General features: G+C 44.1%; 1 protein-coding gene across 6 annotated transcripts in view; it reads left to right on the forward strand.

Annotated features, from left to right (window-relative positions):
* The window catches only part of EYA2 (EYA transcriptional coactivator and phosphatase 2), an 89,086-nt gene extending 70,949 nt beyond the window's left edge, over positions 1-18,137 (forward strand). For all 6 annotated transcript variants that reach the window (XM_053992563.1, XM_053992560.1, XM_053992565.1 and 3 more), the window contains 7 exons: positions 4,346-4,435; positions 9,854-9,912; positions 10,715-10,875; positions 11,888-12,002; positions 12,578-12,699; positions 13,497-13,597; positions 17,216-18,137. In XM_053992563.1, the coding sequence (XP_053848538.1) occupies positions 4,346-4,435; positions 9,854-9,912; positions 10,715-10,875; positions 11,888-12,002; positions 12,578-12,699; positions 13,497-13,597; positions 17,216-17,296 (729 nt within the window). In that variant the 3' untranslated portion in view covers positions 17,297-18,137. The remainder of the gene's footprint in view (positions 1-4,345; positions 4,436-9,853; positions 9,913-10,714; positions 10,876-11,887; positions 12,003-12,577; positions 12,700-13,496; positions 13,598-17,215) is intronic.
* The last annotated feature ends 1 nt before the right edge of the window (position 18,138 follows it).

Consider the following 18,138-nt stretch of genomic DNA (forward strand, 5'->3'; position numbering starts at 1 on the left):
ATGCACATTCTGCATTCCCTTTGCTCCGCTAAAATACAGAGTAGTGGGAGTTTCATGTGGTGTGAGCAGATCTACCTTCCCACTGCTGTCATAGGGAAATACTGGCTTGCTCACCCTCAGTTTTCATAGAAATTGTCTTCAAGACAAACTGAAGGCTGTTCAACAAGCTTTTAGCAATCTTCTGTCATATTATTACTTGAAACGAAGGTTAAAAATGAAAACTGAAATAGAAATTAACTTTAAGTGAGGTGTTAATAGCTCAGAGGACATAACTGAACACAATTTGTCATTTTTGAAACACAATTAACTTCAAATGTAGAGAACTAGTTCAAGGGTTAGAAACAATGCCAAACTAAGAGCAACACTGGCAACCAATGTGTGAGCTTGTGCCACTGGGATATAAAAAAAATGCTCTCCTTGCTAAATGGGTGCTTTTGTCTTCCTTTACAACATGTTCCACAGGCTGCTGTCGCTGCCCATGTTTTCCTCGAGTAGGAATATGTGCTGAACAGGCAGCACAAGTTCCCCAGAGCAAGTGGATGTGGAGCTGGGGGCTGGCAGTGCCTCGCTTAGAGTGGAAATTACCTCACTCACAAGGTGTGGCCATTGCCAGCAGTGGGCAGTAGCCTGTCAGAAACAGCAGGGACATGTCCAAGGGTGCTCTTTAGAGAAAACATTTCTGATCAAAATGTTCAAAAAGGACTTGCTCTTTGTATGTTTTGATCACTTTGTTTATGAAGCAGCAGTAGGGAGTGGGGGCTTTTTTACCTCTTAGTTCTCTCTCCTAAGGAGAAATGGACAACTCTGAAACTGTGACTCCTGTTCTTTAGAAGAGGAGGTGGAGGGTGTGTTGAGAAGGGTGTATTGAGGAATGAATAATTCAGAAGGACCCCTTCCCTCCTGATGCTTGTCTCCCCCAAGCTTCCATGGGAGGCAGCTGTTCAGGCTGTGCATGGGAGGATCAGGAATGCTTGGTCTGCCATGTCTGAGCACCAGGGGTTTGCACTAAAACTAATTTGTGGGGCTGTTTCATTTTGACCCTGAAGGAAACTCCACCAATGGAGCATGGCAGAGATGAGGCATGTGGGGATACTCTGTGCTGCTGTAAGTTTTATTTACAAAAGGAGTTTATTGCCTGTTTTCCACCCCTGCCTCTCATTGTCCTTGTTTGTGAAAGCATGACTCTAGATTAGCAGAGGGAGGACCTCGCTCTTCTAAAGTTACTAAACAAGCACTGAGAGTTGAGTTTTTAGATTAATCTGTTTTCACTGCAAAAAGTGGTTCCTGGAGGAGATTTGATTTCAAGCTGTCCGTGGTCCTTGGGCTTCACGTGCATCAGGAGGCATTGGCTGGATGTGTTAGTCAGGAACTCGTTCCCAGGGCTCCTGGGCACACTTTTCCTGCAGAAGGACGTTAGCAGGGATCCCTGGGAGCTTCACATTGCTCTGCTGAGCTCACACTGCTCCTACGTGGGCACTCACAGTCCACCAGGGCACCACTGGCAGCACAGAGATGTCCTTTAGTGGCACAGGGTTTCTGTGCCTAGGAAGAGCACTCCATCAGCTTCTTCACACAAATTTCATAATCCTCTTTCTGATTATTTACACGCTGTACAGAGAATTTGGATATACCGATCTCATTTTGGTGCTTCTCTGTCAGCCTGATTTTCCTGTTTATTCCTGCTTGAACTGACAGCTGTAGCAACTGTGTCTTTCCTCGGGGTGGGCACAACCTCTGGCACAGTGGGGTTCAAGTCTGGGGCTGGTGCTTCTAGATGCTACAGTAATGCAAATAAGTAACTGCTGGAGGAGCCCTGGCCTCTAGACACCTCTGTCACACTGGAGTGCTGGTTGGCCTTACAACTTTATCAGCCTCTTTAAGACTTGGAATTGTGCCTTGCTGTGGAGGAAATGTCCACACTGTGGAAGCAGTGGTGCCAAATCATTTCCCCAAATGACTTCCCCTCTGGGTGGTAAAGCACATTTTTCTGTTTTGTTTTCATTCCATCATATTCTGTATCTCAAGAGAAAGAGGTTTCCCCCCCCCCCCCCATCTACAGTTTGGTTTCCATATTGTTTAGTTAAAGAGAAGGTAACTTCATACACTGTGGAAATGTTTCCTACTCCCCATTAGTGATTAATACCAATAAAGCTAAAACGAAACTTAGAGGATAAATGACAGATAGCAACCAATGAGATTTCCTGAAAGAGTTTTAAAGGCTAATGATCCTTGAAATGTATAAAAATAAATTGCTTCATTAAAAACCATTTTACAAAATAATTTCTTCCTAGCAGCATATTTTCTTCAAAACAGTTCCCCTGTGTAACTACACCTGGGTAGTAAAATTTGATTCAGTGTTGTTCCTATGGGGCCACAGTCAAATGCCCTGATTAGGTCTGTGTCCCTGTGCCTCATCAGGGGAGCAGGTTTGGGGCTGGAAATGAGAGACATGTTCAAGGCAAATCTGTTGGAGTTTTTACTTTCTGCCCAGAGCCAGTGCCCTTGTTTCTGGGACAGCAACAAGCATGTTCAAACGTGAGTGACAGAGCTTCTGTGTAATGGGCACAGTGCTTGTGAGTCACACATGGCTGAAACCGCAGCCATTCTGCTCTAATTAAAGAGAACTTCACTAGGAATGTGTAATAATTAGCTCGGTGTGTAGTACACCATCCATGTCAGCAGTGTCTGCCACAAAGGTTGATTGAAATGTGCTCACCCTCCCTACTTTGTGCTCCCTGTTAGAGCCCCTCAGTCAATTCATTGTTGTCCTGTCATACAATAACAGGATCCACAGAAATCTGCAGAAAATTAGAGCAGAGACTCTTTAAGTGGGTGGGTTTCCTCTACTGAAGTCACACAGCATGCTAAAGCAAGGCAGATTTATACCTCAAGATGAGATGCCTGACCTACTGAAGATGAATTAACAACAAAAAGAAAATTCTGTTGTGGGAATGTGGGCTTTTCCCAAGTTTTCTGCTGTTGTTCATTTTGAACAGGCACAATGCTTTTGTGCTGTGACTGTTTATCAAATTAAATACAGATTATTTTTGCTTCTGTTTTTGAACTGTTTAATGAATAAGAAAATGCACTGCTGGTAACTTTGTTGGTGTCACTGTGTTTCTGTGCTCTTGCTGTGGATTTAGGAACAAGGTTTGTTGTTTGGGGTCAGGAGGGGTGGTTGGCTTGCTAACTTGGTGGGGCAGTGAAGTGACAGCCCTTCCACAGGTTCAGTGGTGTCTCAACAGGGAAAAACATTAATTTTCCAGGATGAATTAACCAAACTGACTTAAGTAGAGCTGCAGGTAGCATCATCATTCTCCAGGAGAATTCACTAAAGGCTTTGTCACTGATGCTGGCAGGAGCAGGATCTGGGTGTGAGAAGTTTCAAATGTGCTTATGAAGGTGCTGAAGATATTTTAGAGCTGCCAGCACATGCATCTTCACTTCAGTGGTTTAAAAATGCTACAGGCAGCCAGAGCTTCTGCACCATGTCCTTCCCTTTCAGGAAGCAGTTTGGGACCCTCTTGGGGAGGGGCTGAGACCCACACGTGGTTGGGATGGGAGCTGCTGGGACAGGAGAATCACAGGGAGCAAATGGGCACAGTCAGGGGCATTGGGTGCATTGCCATTCCCAACACCAGCTGGAGTGACAGGTGAACCTGTCCTGAATTTGTGCTGTGTCTTGTCTTTTTTTTTTTTTTTTTTTTTGTAAATTTTATGTTATTTGTTTTTTTTAAAGCAATGTTGTTATTTGGGTGTAGCTGCCATTGGGGCTGCAATTGAGGCTCTGCAAGCCTGCTGTCCTGAGCAGCAATAGTTGTATTGGACAAGGATTTTATCATGTTATAATTGTGTTTACATGGTAGGATGGGGCTGTTTTAACTCTGCTGATGCTGGTAAATAAGTGGGAATGGAATTGCTACTTTGAAGGACAAGTCAGGAAAGAATCACCCTCTGCATGTCGGGGGTAGCTACCCCCTAACCAGTCACTAATGATGCTGTTGGAAATCAATTTTTTGTCTAACCTACTGAAGCAATTCTCACATAGTTTCAGGTGTTTAAAGGATCTTTATATCATCTGAAGTGTGTGGGCTCTTAGTGGTCAGGGTGAGTCACAGACACCCTTCAAAGGACAGAATTTGTTCGTCTAGGGGAGCAAAAGTAAGGATGGGAAAATCATGTTAATGTTAAAATACACTTGGGAAGTAAAATTACTTTAATAAATGTATCTTAAGAAATAGGAATGTGTAGATCCTGGGTTTGGTCTAAGATCTCCCACGCCCCACTCCTATCCCCAAAAAAGAAAATCAAAGTGAATGGAAAAAACCTGGTTTTCCCCCTACAGGACACCACAACGTCTGTGAGGATAGGTCTCATGATGGAAGAAATGATCTTCAACCTTGCAGACACACATCTTTTCTTCAATGACCTCGAGGTATGTGGCTGCTTATTTTATTTAAAATCTTTCTCTCTAATCATTTGCATGTGGTCTACAAACTTGGGGGGGTTTGGCCAAGAAACTTTTTATTTTTGACCCCAGAGAAATGGACCTTAGTTGGCTTTTTGGAAGCATCCGTTTGGCACCTCCATTCTGTTCAGGATTTTTTTTTTTTTCCTAAATACTCAGTTAACAATGATGGTATTTTGGAGCTTTACTAAATGTAATAATGAGGACATTGCTGCTGCTTCTCCTGACATTTGCTATTTAATAACTTTATTCAGCTAAATTAGCATAGATCCTATGGGGGCAGACAGCAATTAGCTATGAGCCAAAGGAGAGGTTTTGAAAATGTTGCTCTGTTCTTGAGGAAGGTTTTGCACAGACAGACAGAGCAGGAGGTCTGCTCAAGCTCAGGAGTACTGCAGGATGAAACTACGGGAGTTTTAATGTAACAGACCAAGAGGAAGAATTTTTCTTGCTGGTGACATGGTTAGACCTGTCTATCTCTCATACAAAGCAAAAATCCTTTTGAGTGTGTGGTAAAAAGCAGGCAGAGTGATGCTGGCAGAATGCTGAGGAGCAGCTGTACAGCAGTGATGGAAATGTGCTGGCATCTGCAGTCAGAGCACTCAGCCCAAATGGATCAGGTACAGAGTCATAAGGTGGGGTTTGTGCTCTGGGCACCTTGGAATCAAAACTCTGCTTGGAGGCATTTGGAGAAGAAAAAAACCTGGCATCCCTGGGCAGATTTCTGTGGTCTCTTTTTTTTTTTTTTTTTCCCTTCACTTGAAAAAGGAAAAATTTGTTTCTGTGCCAGGTGAAAGGAGAGAACTTTTTCTGTGCCTGAGGAGTTCAGTGGGAATTTCTGGTTCCTTCACTGTTTGATTGCACTGTGGTCCCCTCTGTCAGGGGAGGCACAACCTTTCCTGCCACCTGGCTCTTTGCAGTCTTGAGGTTTCACTTGCTGAGAATTTTTATTTCCTTTCAAAGACAAGCACCTGAACTGACATATTTTTCCTCTTTCAACTTTTCTCATAGAGGGAGTTTGTGATGAGGGCACAGAAAGTACAAAGTAAAATCTTTCTCTTAGGGAAAAAAAAACAAAACAGAGCTCCTCTTTTGGAGCCCAGGGCACTATTTAAATAAATAGTGATAATATTTAAATAGTGATAATATTTACTACAGAACCACCACCATTCACCCATCAGATCTCAATATGTGATGCAACAAAGCTCCATGTCCTGCACAGTGACCCTCCAAACCCCCTCTGCCTTTCTAGACTTTTGTAAGAATTTCCAGTTTTAAAAAAAGTTTTCTCCTTTTTTCACTTACTGCTCTAAAATTTTAAATGAAGCAGCAAATTGTCTGGCCTTCATCAAATTGTGCACATTTGTCAGTCAGTAACAGCTCTGGCACTGATGCTTTGGTTTTAGCTGAGCTTTTTCAATGAAATATTGATGGATGACAGAGAATTAAAGAAAAGTAAATGTGCTTTACAGAATTTTACTTCCCAAAAAAGCTGTGTCAATTTGCAGCAACAGAGTCATCCAGAGTTACCTACCCTACTCCTTCATTTAGGATGATAAATAAAAGCCAGCTTTGTGTATTCCCAGAGTGGTATTTAAGGATCATACATCACTGAGTAGTGGGCTTTAAAAAATGCAGTGAATGACGTCTTTAAAAACGAAAAAAAGAATTTGTAAAACCCAGCCCAGGAATAGATTCAGTTGTGGACCCACAAGCATTCCCATATACATTAGCACCATCATGTGGTGCAATGCTGGCCTGTACCAGGCAAAATGAGCTGAAAGTGCACAGGGCAGAAACCATTTCTGACCCTCTCTTGTGCTGGGGCAGAGTGGGAGGTGCTGTAGCTGACAGAGCTACAGGGGGAGAGTTTCCCTTCTTAAACACAGAAAATGTTTCTCTGGCACAAATCCCAGTTCAGCCATTCTAGGGGGGTCCAGCAGACTGGACTAACCAGAGCATGGCTGGCCTCAGTCCTGACAGTGGAATAAGGGGAAAGAGTGGAGAAAATGTCACCCATCCTTTCCAGAGAGGCAGGCTGGACAAGGAAATCAATTCCCTTGCTTTACCACAGGGGAATGATTTATTCTGCTGGCTGCAGTTTGCGGTGCTGTGCAGAGGAGAAGGTGCTGCCAGGGTGCAAAGCCCTTCTGAAGCATTCACAGGAAGGGCCTGATGAGGACAAAACATTTGTCCATAGATACAGCAAGGTTTGCAGAACCCTTGGTAGAATTTGTGTGATCCTCCTTAGTCTGGTGAGAAAGTAGCAAAAAACTGGCTTCAAAATCTGAGGGAGGAGCCTGAACTAGAATGGAATCTTTTTGCTGTCAAAACAAAAAAAAAAAAAAAAAATCTGAAACTCTGGTTAGCCAGGGCTTTATCTTTTCTCAGGATCTACCCAGAAGGGATTCAGGTAATTGTTTCCCGGATGCATTAGCTGAATGCATTTTGGCTATGCAGTTCCATTCAGATGGATCTACTCAGATCCATCCTGCTTCAGCCCATCCTCTCTTAGTGCTGCAGTGCAGTAGGCAGGCCAGGTTCCAGCTGATTCACCCCAAACCTCGGGGTGGTTGTGTGGGAGGAGGCTGATCACTGGTCCCCAGGGCAGGAGGTGACTGCAGAAGTCTTAGACTCCTACTGAAAACTTTCAGTCTTTTTACAGAAAGGGATTCTCTGTCAGCAACGTAAGTCCCACGGGCAGATGAAATCCCCACAGTCTGCAAGTGTGAGCCATGCAAGGTGTTGTGCACAAAGGGCTCTGATCATGCTGCAGAATATGTCAGCAAATATTCACCTGACAGGAGATATTCTCCCTCTCTGCTCCCCTTTTTAGGGGAATGGGGGAGAAAAGAGCTCACCCAGGGTTAAAAATCATAGTGAAGTTAAAATACAAATTCTTGGCTTTCCAGGGTTGTGCTTTTTTTCCCAGATGCCTTTTGTTCACAGTACAATGCTGGCTAAAGAGCAGCACCTTCCACCCCCAACCCCTCTGGAGATATTATTGTCTGGCTCTCTGGAAAGCAGGTATTAAGGACAGGAGGACTGACCAGGAGATGAGGAACTAACAAACAAGGGGATTAGTGTGTTTACAAGTTGCTGCCTTTGGGAGCTGTCCCTGGAGGTTTTGTGTTCTGGGAACTGTTAACCCCCACCTAATGAGGGATGCAAGCTCCCCTGATCAGTGAATCCATGAGATGTTTGAAACTCTCTAGCACAGTCCTGATCCACAAATAGACTGTGTGTGCCTTTGTAAGTTGTTTTTATACCTGCACAAGACATACTTTGGGAGTATTCAGAGGGAATGTGAGGGATAACAGAAGGAGCTCTCAGGAGCCCTGTATTTCACAAGGAGGCAGCAGAGGCTTTCTCCAAGCCAGCAGTGCCATTTAAAACAGCTCAGGCTCCTCTAAATGTGGCTGGTCCCACCTGGAGGCAGGTTGTGCAGCACCCAGAGATACCCCAGGAGTAAAACCAGCTCAGTGCCCAGAGCTGCATGGGCTGACTGAGGTCTCTCACACTTGCCTGAGGTCCAGGCTGTGTGTGCCACACACCCTGAGATCCCAGCTTCAAAAGCAGCAGCTGTGAAACCTGGGCCATGTCCCCATCGCAGCCTCCCTGCCATTCCAGCTACCTCCTCCTTGTCAGCAGCCGAGGTATCCTCGGTGTGTTTGATTGCCCTCTGGCTGAGATTTCAAGGAAATCCTGCAGGAGGGAAGGCTCGGTCCTGCAGGCAGGGCTGGAAGGTGCAGGCTGTGGCTGCAGGCAGCTCCCGTAACACGAGAGGCGCAGCCGGCGCTATGAGGTAGCGTCTCAGCCAGTGGCAGGGTGTTTTATTAACTCAGAAATGTGATAGCTACTGTTGTCACACTTCAGTGTACAGAACAATCCATTCACAAATGAGAAAAACAGATCCCTGCACAAATGCCTTTCCCCTGACTTAATGCAGTGGTACAGCTGGAGTGGGGTGGGCTGTGGCAGCGTGACCCTGCGTGGTTCACAACAGCTACTGGGACAGGGGCCTAAAAAATGCTGGGCTTGGAGGAGAGAGGTGCCAGCAGAGATCTGCTATTGAGCTGCTTGGCTGCAATTATATACAGCAAGATATACTCCAGTGGTGGGTTGATAAGAGGGCTGATGAGATGAGAACAAGATGCAGTTGTGTGTCATTTTGAAAATTATCTAAAATGCTGCAGAAAATCTCATTAATATGGACAAGAGCTATTTTTCATGTTTTGCCATTGACAAAGAGTTTGGTTACTTGTTTGGGGATTTCTTTTTTCATTCTTTGAAAGGGGCTAGTTTAAAGTAACTCATCAAACTTGTCATTGTGTAAGGAAGGTGAAACAGATTCTGTGCTTTGCAGAACACTGAAGTGGTGAAGAGTTACTGCACCTTGGTTAGCTGCAGTTGTTCTGACTCCAGAGTCCTGTGGTACCAGGTGTCACGGCTTTTAAACTCTGTTGAAAAATCAACCAAAATAAAAGATAGTGTTCATCAGCTTGTAGGCTTTCTGTTCTGCTCTCACCTGTAAGGCTCATGGAGAAAGGAGAGTTAAGGTGCAGGGGGAAACTTCCCAATTTTTCTCTTTCTAATCTTAATGCTGAGACTGGAAAAGAAACCAAAGGAATAACATTTCTCACATTTTTGAGGCAGGGCCTCCACCATTAGAACAATGAAGGATTTTGGAAGATAAGATCTCAAGCACATACTTCATGCAGGCTGAGCTCCAAGTGTATATTCTGGTTAAATTTCCTGTGCACAGATTTCCTCATTATTGACACACATCCCTCAGCTCAGTCTGGGGCTGGGGCAGTGAAAGAGTGTTTGTTGCCTTCAGTGCCTCAGCCCAGCTTCCCTGCACATCAAAGGAAGCTCAGCCCCCTCAGCACAAACTGGGAAAACACTGGCAGGACAGGCATCTCTGGAAATCTCCTTGGGACACATCTTCTCCCCTGTAATTATGTGGGCATACACCTCCTGTCCAGAGCAGTATTCTCACAGTGGGAAAGGCTGCCAAGTCTCTGCCTTATCATGCATACAGAGTAGAAAAAACACAGCTTTCCTGACTAAACCACAGGCATCTCCATCTCTGTCTGTCTGTCTGTCTGTCTGCATAAGGAGTTCCACTCACTGTGTTAGTCAAGAGCTGGTGTGCCCTTAGATAACAGCAGATCTCACACACACTCTCTGTCTGTTCATATTTTGTGCAAGTGCTATGTGATACTTGTTGCTAACAATTAACTGGCTAGACTAAAATACTAGCAAATTGTAAGGTTTTATCTCCTTGATATTACACTTAAAGTAATTTCACGTTTTAGTATTTCAACTTTTTTTTCCACAACATTTACTCACTATTGTATTTGTTTTTCATCTGCCTCCTAGGACTGTGACCAGATCCACATAGATGATGTATCATCAGATGATAATGGTCAGGATCTAAGGTATGGGGTGTCCCAAGCTGGGACTGCAGGACAGGCAGTCCCCAGCCATTTGGAAGTAGCAGGGGGTTGGTCAGTGATTCTCAGACCTGCACTGTCTCCCCTCCTGGCTCCATGCTGTGTTCATTTATTGAGCACACACAAGTACAGAGTCCCCTTTCTCACATTATTGTGCCTGTGCCTTCTGTCAGGCCCTGGCTATGCTGAGCTTTGAACCATTCTGGGAAATACATCTAAATAAGGTTGAGCTCCAGTCAGACCACACCAGTTTCTTATATAATTTAACCAGACAATTGTCACAGCTGTCACCAAAATGCTTCAAAACCAGTCCGAAAGGTTTCCCAATCTGTAGTGAATGGGCTTAGTAATGAGGAGCTGGACTTTGCCATGCCAGATCCTTGTTGAAACTTGTACCCAAGCTGCACCAAACATTACCATGACCTGTGTAAGTTGGGTGATCATGTTCATAGAAACTACTTCTGTACAATTCCATCTACTTTTCCCAAAGTATTACCTGCAGAGCCATGGTAAAAGGAAAAGAATGAAATGTGCAGAACTCATATAGAGCTTTGCAATTTGTGGTTTTATGGATGATTATTGTGAGAAATTGATGCAGGAACAGAACATTTTTTAGATGTGTGCTGGTAATTGTGCTGAAGATGAACTTCAGTTCTGTACAGCGTGTCCTGTGTGTGTCTCTGCTGCCACTTGTCTCCACATTTCTTTTCAACCCTCTCCCCTCCCTGATGGCACCGTGCAGGCTGTAATTGCACTGACCTCTCCCCTTCCCTCCTCCCTCTCCCAGCACGTACAACTTCTCTGCGGATGGCTTCCACAGTTCCACAGCCAGTGCAAACCTGTGCCTGGGCTCGGGGGTTCACGGGGGAGTGGACTGGATGAGGAAATTGGCGTTCCGCTACCGCCGGGTCAAAGAGATGTACAACACCTACAAAAACAATGTGGGGGGTAAGTGCCACTGGCCAGGCCACCAGCAGGCCTTTCATCTTCCCAAAAAGTGCAGAGCCTCTTGGGACATCTCTGGAGGAGGTGTAGGGAGCCTCATGATATGAGTGCTTCACAGTGAGCTGAGCAAGTGCCTCCGCAGCCACCCTGAAATGTGGTTCTGTACAGGGGTTGTGGGAGACACACTGAAATACCTGGTTTGGTGGTTTGAGAAAGACTCGGGTCCGAGAGTGGGGATTTGTTTTGTGGTTTATTTGGCAGGAAAGCAACCTTCTCCAATTTTCCAGAACGTTTAGCAGGCAAGCAAACAGTTCAAAACTAAATATGCCCTTTTTTTCTACACAGCATGTCTGATGGTTGTCTGAAGGCTTTCTTGTATTATAGCTGCTTGCTTTTAACTCCCCTAAAACAATACTACCAGAAATCAGGATTCCCTGGGTTCCTTCATCTCACCTAGTTCCAGACAGTTCTTCCAAGAGACTCTCAGCTTCCTTTTCAGTACATCAGTGCAGGTTTCCCTCTTACTAAGAAAAAGAAAGAAGCAAAACTCAAAGCATCACTACAACTAATTTATTGGTTGGAGGACAAGTCTTACCCTGCATGCACTGGAAATGGGGCATGGCTTTTCAGGAGCCATCCTGGCCTCAGGTGTCTCTCTGCCCAGGTCACTGCCCACTTTACACAGCTCTTCCATCTTCTTGCTCACTTCCCATGCAAGCTTTATGCTCACTCCAAGAAAGGTGCTCCAAGGAGGTCCTGCCATGTGTGCTCCACTGAACCATTCCACCAGAGGAGAAGGAAGCTGAGCTGCAGCAGCAGAGGGTTGTGCTGCAGCTGAGCCTCAAGGCAGAGCCTTGGAGTGACATGGCAGTGACAAAGGGAGGCGGTGGCACCAGGGCCCAGAGAGGGGCAGTGGGAGAGTTCAGAGCACAGGCAGGTGCCCTTTGGCATTGTGCACACAAAGCCATGCAATTCCCTTTCTGTGCTTCTGCAAAGACACTTTCCCTGCTTGCAGGTTTGATAGGAGCTCCTAAGAGGGAAACCTGGCTGCAGCTGAGAGCAGAGCTGGAAGCACTGACTGATCTCTGGCTCACACATGCTCTGAAGGCGCTGAATTTGATACATTCCCGGTAAGAACAGCTCCAAGAACTGCCTGTGGGTTTGATCCAGGAGCTCCTTTGCTTCCCTTGTTTCCCCCTCTAAACAAATGGAGACACATTTACAGGACTTGGCTGGCCAAGCCTGTGGGAGGCCAGTCTGCACATGTTTGCCAGGCTGAATTATCCAGGGCTGGGGTGAGCTTGTGATGGTGAACTGAGCAAAAGCAAAACAGTTCTTTTCCTTGCCTTTCCTTGGCTCCCTCAGCCATGGCACCATTTTCACGTGAGCAGGTTTACAAAAGAGGAGAGGGAGGGTTCACTCACGGAACCCAGCATGGACATTACTACATTGTGTTTAAATTCCCACCAAAGAGATCCTGGCAAGCTTGCAGTAAGGCTGCATCACTGCTGCTAGTTTGGTTGATGTTTTTTTCATTCTACTGAGCTGATCAAAAGACATTTCTGGTACTCACATTATCTCCTCTGGCTGCAGAATCCCCCACTGGCTCGGGAACTTCCAGTGGCAGGAAAGGTTTGCTTCCTACCATCTTTCATTCCAGGGTGAAAGAGAGAAACCCAGATTTCTAATAACTTCTGTTTCCTAGGCCCAACTGTGTGAATGTGTTGGTCACCACAACTCAGCTTATACCAGCTCTGGCTAAAGTGCTTCTCTATGGGCTGGGCACTGTCTTCCCCATTGAAAACATTTACAGTGCAACAAAAACAGGTAAGAACAAACTGACTGAGGCCTCACCTAAGACAGGCTGGAGTTTTGTCCCTAAGTCATGCAATGAGTGAGCTTTATTTTTAGCTCCCTACTAACAGATGTCTAATTCACATCCTGACTCCCACACTTAACCTAGTACAGACTGCAGGAAAAAAAAAAAAAAGTCTAAAAAACACTTCTCAAGTGTCTCCAAGGGGAAGTGAGCCAGATATATAGAAATATACCCACCCTATGGAGCACTGACTGCTCGTGGGGTGTCCAGCTGCACCCAGCTGGAAGGAAGGTCTGTTTGGACCTGTTACAGAAACTCTTTGGATCCTCTTACTCTTGCAGAGAGGTCAAGTGTGCTGAATGAGCTTTGTGAAGCTTTGTGAGTAATAAGTACTGATAGAGCTGGCTTGGAGCTTCTTTGTGTTCTGTTCTTTCTGGCGTGTTTGAACCTCTGAGGATTGCATTTGCATATTTTTACTGCAACCAGAATGAACAGAAGGGGGCTCTGGAAACTGAATGCCATGAGTGTCACATCAGTCTGCCTGCTGGTGGCCTGAGCAGGGCATCACAGTCACAAAGCTCACAGAAAACCGGCAGCACTTGCAAGTCCTTGGCTGACAAACAAGTGCTAGCAACTGTCATGAGATGGAGAGATCTGCCTCAGAAGAAGATCCAGTCTGAAAAGAAAGCAAAAAATGTTGCAGCCAGTTCAGTTAGGGGATAACTCCAGGTCCTGTGCCTGAATATTAGCTCTGCCTGCGGTGTGTGTCCAGATTAAAAAATGTATCTTCTCTTGTGTTGCTCAGGGAAAGAGAGCTGTTTTGAAAGAATAATGCAGAGGTTTGGAAGGAAAGCCGTGTACATTGTAATAGGAGATGGTGTTGAAGAGGAACAGGGAGCAAAAAAGGTACAGTTTGTGGATGCCATGCTGGATTCTCCCAAGTTTTGATTATAATGACCCTTTCTTTATTAATAATTTAATGAAGCTCCCTCCATTTGGAGCAGCTTACAATTGGTCTCATTTCTTAATATGTGAAATACTCAACAATCACCTTGTCAGAAATTCCATACTCTAAATCCCCCACACTTTGGCAGCTGGTACAATATTTCAGGTAGTTGCTGTGTCACATGTTCCAGGAGTCATTCTTGCTTAATAATGACATGAAAAGGGAAATTCCAGTGTGTGACCTCAGATGGGCAGGCAGAATTAATTTCTGATCTACACATGCTGCTTTTGTAAATTCTAGCTTGTTGGAATTAGTTTTGAATTACTTACTAAAATATGCCTGTATCCATACATGTGTTTGTATCTATGACTCATTGAATCATGATTTGCTTCATTAGAGCAAATTCCAAAGGGCTTGTACAGAGTTGCTGCCTTCATCAATGACTTCTGGATCAATGTGATCAATTTCACAAGCAAAATGAAATTAGAAAATTGTACTGAATACAAAGAACAGAAAAGACAAAAGCAGTATGATCAAGAATAATGAGAATTGGAACAGCCAAAGTTTTCATTTCCTAAACTTTAGAACAGAAACATGCCTGGAACTTCCATTTATTTGGCTGTACGGGGCCAGGAATACAATTTGTTAATGGCAAACAATATTTGCAAGATGTCTTTGTGTATCCTGGGTCTTGTGCTCCTGGGATGACTGGAGAAATGTGATAGAGCTGCCTTTGCTCCAGGAGCATTGCACATGAGTTGAGATGCAGGAACTGGCTGAATGAGCTCCATCTTCAGCAAACTTTAATTTTTTAACAGATACACAAATGACTGGTGTAGCTCAGGTGATGTTGAAAATACTAAATCACAGGAGCTCAGTTATGCAGCTGAACCTTGTGCTGGAGGACCTGGTATTTCATTCTGACTGAAGATCCTGCAAAGACTTCCCAAGCAAAATTGAGCTCATTGGTTGCACAAGCCCAGTAACAAAGAGATCCCAGAAAATAAGGTGGGGGGCACATGTTCTGTCCCCAGAACTGTATCTCAGGTTACCTTCAAAGTAGCAGAAACCCAGGTTTTTTATTGTGTATTTTTCCTGGCCAGTGGAAGCAACAATATTTGCACCCACCTTGGAAAACTACCTAAAACTGCAGATGGTTTTGTAGCTCAGGAAGGGTTAAGGAGCTGTCAGGAAGAGCCCAGAATGCATGACTGGGGCTGAAGTGACAAAGGCCTGCTGCTTGTGGCAGCTCAGTGCCACACTTCAAAGGCAGTGGGTCAGTGAACAGACCTGCATCAAAGGCTGCAGGGGCTCCCAGCCTGCGTGGGGAGGTGGGGGGGTTCAGCAATCTCCTCTGCTGGGATTTCAAGGGCCTCCTGTCTCCTGGCCTAAGCAGCTCAGCCATTAGTAGAGCACATTCTTTGCTCTGCTGTTGCCTCCTTTGATTGATGACAATCGTTAATCAAACCTTCTACACACCTGAGCTTTATACAGAAAAAAACAAAAAAGGGAGGGGACAGGCAGAGCCTTTTGCTGTTCTGCTCACAGCACTGATAACATCTCCAGTTTCGTGGGTCATTTTTCTTCACCTGTCTGATGAGTGATAAATCTGGAACTGCTGAACGACAGGAGTGGCTGGGAGGCCAAGTTTTCTTCTGGTTTAAGAAAGAAAAGCAGATAATTTAATGGAAGGGGTTTAATAGAAACTGGGGGAGGGGGAAGGAAATAACATTTCCCCTTAAAGTGAAATTGGAGAGCAGTGGATTTCAGTCTCTTCAGCTGTCTTGGCTTGCTGTCTCTACACACTGATAAACAGCTCAAAGAAAACATTTGTTTACTGGTAGGCAACAGGCAACATACCAGAGAGAAGCTTTAGTTGTATTTAAAGTCTACAGGAGTGCAAATAGACTCTCTCTCTGTAACATAAACATCTGGAACCACTGGAGGTTTTTGTACATAGGTGGGTACAGTTGGAAAAGGAACAATTCCCTTTATCAGGGTCTATTTGGGAGAAGTGCATGTTCTCTGAAGCTTTGTTGAAGCTGTTTATGCAGGAGCAGCGTGGTTACAGGAGAATTCCTGCAGTGATAAAAGACTCTTAGCAGTGTTATGCCCATGCTGGAAGGGATGAAGTGCTGTGAGTTCAGGCCTTCTGTACATTTACTGCTACATACATACCACTGACTGTGCAGAGACTGACATTTTGGGAGAAGGCAAAGAAAATCAGAGTCCCAAATGTTAAAAAATCACAGTGCAGAAAGGAGCTGTGTCTTTGATTTAACTGCTTTAACAGTTTTGGAGAAGAAACAAATCCAGCACAAACCCCAGGCTCACCAGAACACACCAAAAAAAGTTGTATTTAACATCTAAGAACATGTTCTAATTATTTTGAGGTTCTCTCTGTGCAAGCAGCCACAGGGATCACAGCTTTATGCTAAGGGACTCTGCTGTTCAGGGATCTTTCAGGGCGTTCTGGTGACAGGTTACATTCCAGGTCCCCGATGAAATTGAACTGCACTTGTTTCACAGCAGTTAAAAAGTTGACACCTTGTCCTCTTTCAGATTTAAGTCTTGTTTTCCTACAAAATATTCATATTTTTTAGGAGAATGAACAGGATAATATAAAGATAGAGCAGGTCACAGGTAGCTGACCTTCCAGATTTTGTCCAGATGCTCAGATTTCAAGTGGAACAGGCCAGTGTTAAAATTTGGACATGTGTGCACAAAGCTTCAGATTTATCACAGCAAATACAAATTCAAAAACAGGGATGTAGAGGAATTGTTTAAGATAATCTCCCATAAATGGGAGTTAGGAAAGTTTTTTGGGGACAGGCTGTTTTATAACCCTATTGCACCTTCCCCAGAGAGAACGGTGTTATGTTAAATGAATAATTGATCTGAGCAATGATACCAGTTCCTACATTGACAGAAAATGCACTATGACCTACTGTTCCAGTTAATTGGGAAAGTGAATTGTTAGAAAGCATTTTGATTGTGTGGCATTTTATCCCTTTACTTATATTTTTATAAATATAAATATATTAAATATAAATATATATTTAAATAAATATAGCGTGTTTATATATTTATATAAATGTATATTTAATAAATATATAAACATATATGACAATATAAATATATTTTCTAAGTTTTAATAACTTCCTTTTCCAATAGATAGGTTTAATTTACTTGTCTGATAACAGCTTCCACTAATGATGTTCACTTAAAACTGCTTCTAGTAATACTGCAATTCTAGAAACATTCCTGAATATTTGTGGGGGGAAAAAATAGGAGCAAAGTTTAGTATCCAGCCCACATCCTCCATCACCTGTGAAGCAGGATACTCCTAAATTGTGGAGGATGTGTCTTCCTGTCTCATAGGAGACAGATCAAGAGACACTTCCCACTTTGTCCCTTCCTCCCTCCCTAAGATGAGCCTCCTTGCCTGTGGCACTGTGACAGCCTGGTGGCCAAGTACAAAACCCTGTTCCTGAGGGTACAAGCTAAGAAAGTTGTTTTGATCTCAGTATTATACAAAAACAGAAAAAAAACCCTTTACTCTTTTGGTTTCACTCTAGCACAACATGCCCTTCTGGAGGATCTCTTGTCACGCTGACCTGGAAGCTCTTCGGCACGCCTTGGAACTTGAATATTTGTAGCAGACCCCAACATCTTAGCACTGGGAGGGCTTCACTCAGACTCTTACATCGGTTCCAGCTATTCCTCAATGTTTTCTTAGTAAAACAAAATCCCACAGCAACTGCAGTTTTTCTTTTTTTTGAAGGAGAACCCTTTCAGTGGAAGCCTTTAAGAACTTGCAGCCAAAGAATATTGTCTCAAGTCCTCCTTCCTTTGGACAGAGGAAAATCCTCCTGACCAGTCGCTGGGATGCTGCAGTTGCTGGCTAAGGTGGAGGCACAGAGCTCTAATGGCCTTTTTGCCATCAACAAGGCAAATGCTACAAGTCTGGGTCTCCCTGTCAGCGTTCTTGGTTTTCAGAGGGGAAGAGGACACAGCAAGGAGTCTCTGCACAATCCATCACATCACACAGGACCTTCTGAAAATAGGAGTGAAACTGTTGATTTTTTTTTTTGTTGTTGTTTTTGTTTCTTCTTTTTTTTTTTTTTTTATTTTTTTTTATTTTTTTTAATTTATGAACTAATCTCATTACTCTGGTATTAAGCTCTGTACCTGTGTTTTTCATTTGGCTTTTGGGGGGTGGGGGAGGGTGGGGAAAGTCTTACTGTTCTAAATTAATAGTTCATTTCTCCAGAACAAACTCTGGGGAGAATCATATTGTGTACATGAGTAGTAAGGACACATGGTACTGCTGGTAAGAACTGTGGCTGTGGTTTTGAACCTTACCAAGAGGGTACATGGACTGTGCATGTGTCTACACGGTGCCTTATGCTGCCGTCTTGGGGCTGAGGATGGGGGAAAGTACCTTGTGATGAGTGAAAGGCATTCAATAAAAACATGTTTACATTTTGGGGGACTGGAG

Source organism: Vidua macroura, chromosome 17, assembly GCF_024509145.1.
Source record: "Vidua macroura isolate BioBank_ID:100142 chromosome 17, ASM2450914v1, whole genome shotgun sequence".
In the NCBI taxonomy this organism is placed as follows: Eukaryota; Metazoa; Chordata; class Aves; order Passeriformes; family Viduidae; genus Vidua; species Vidua macroura.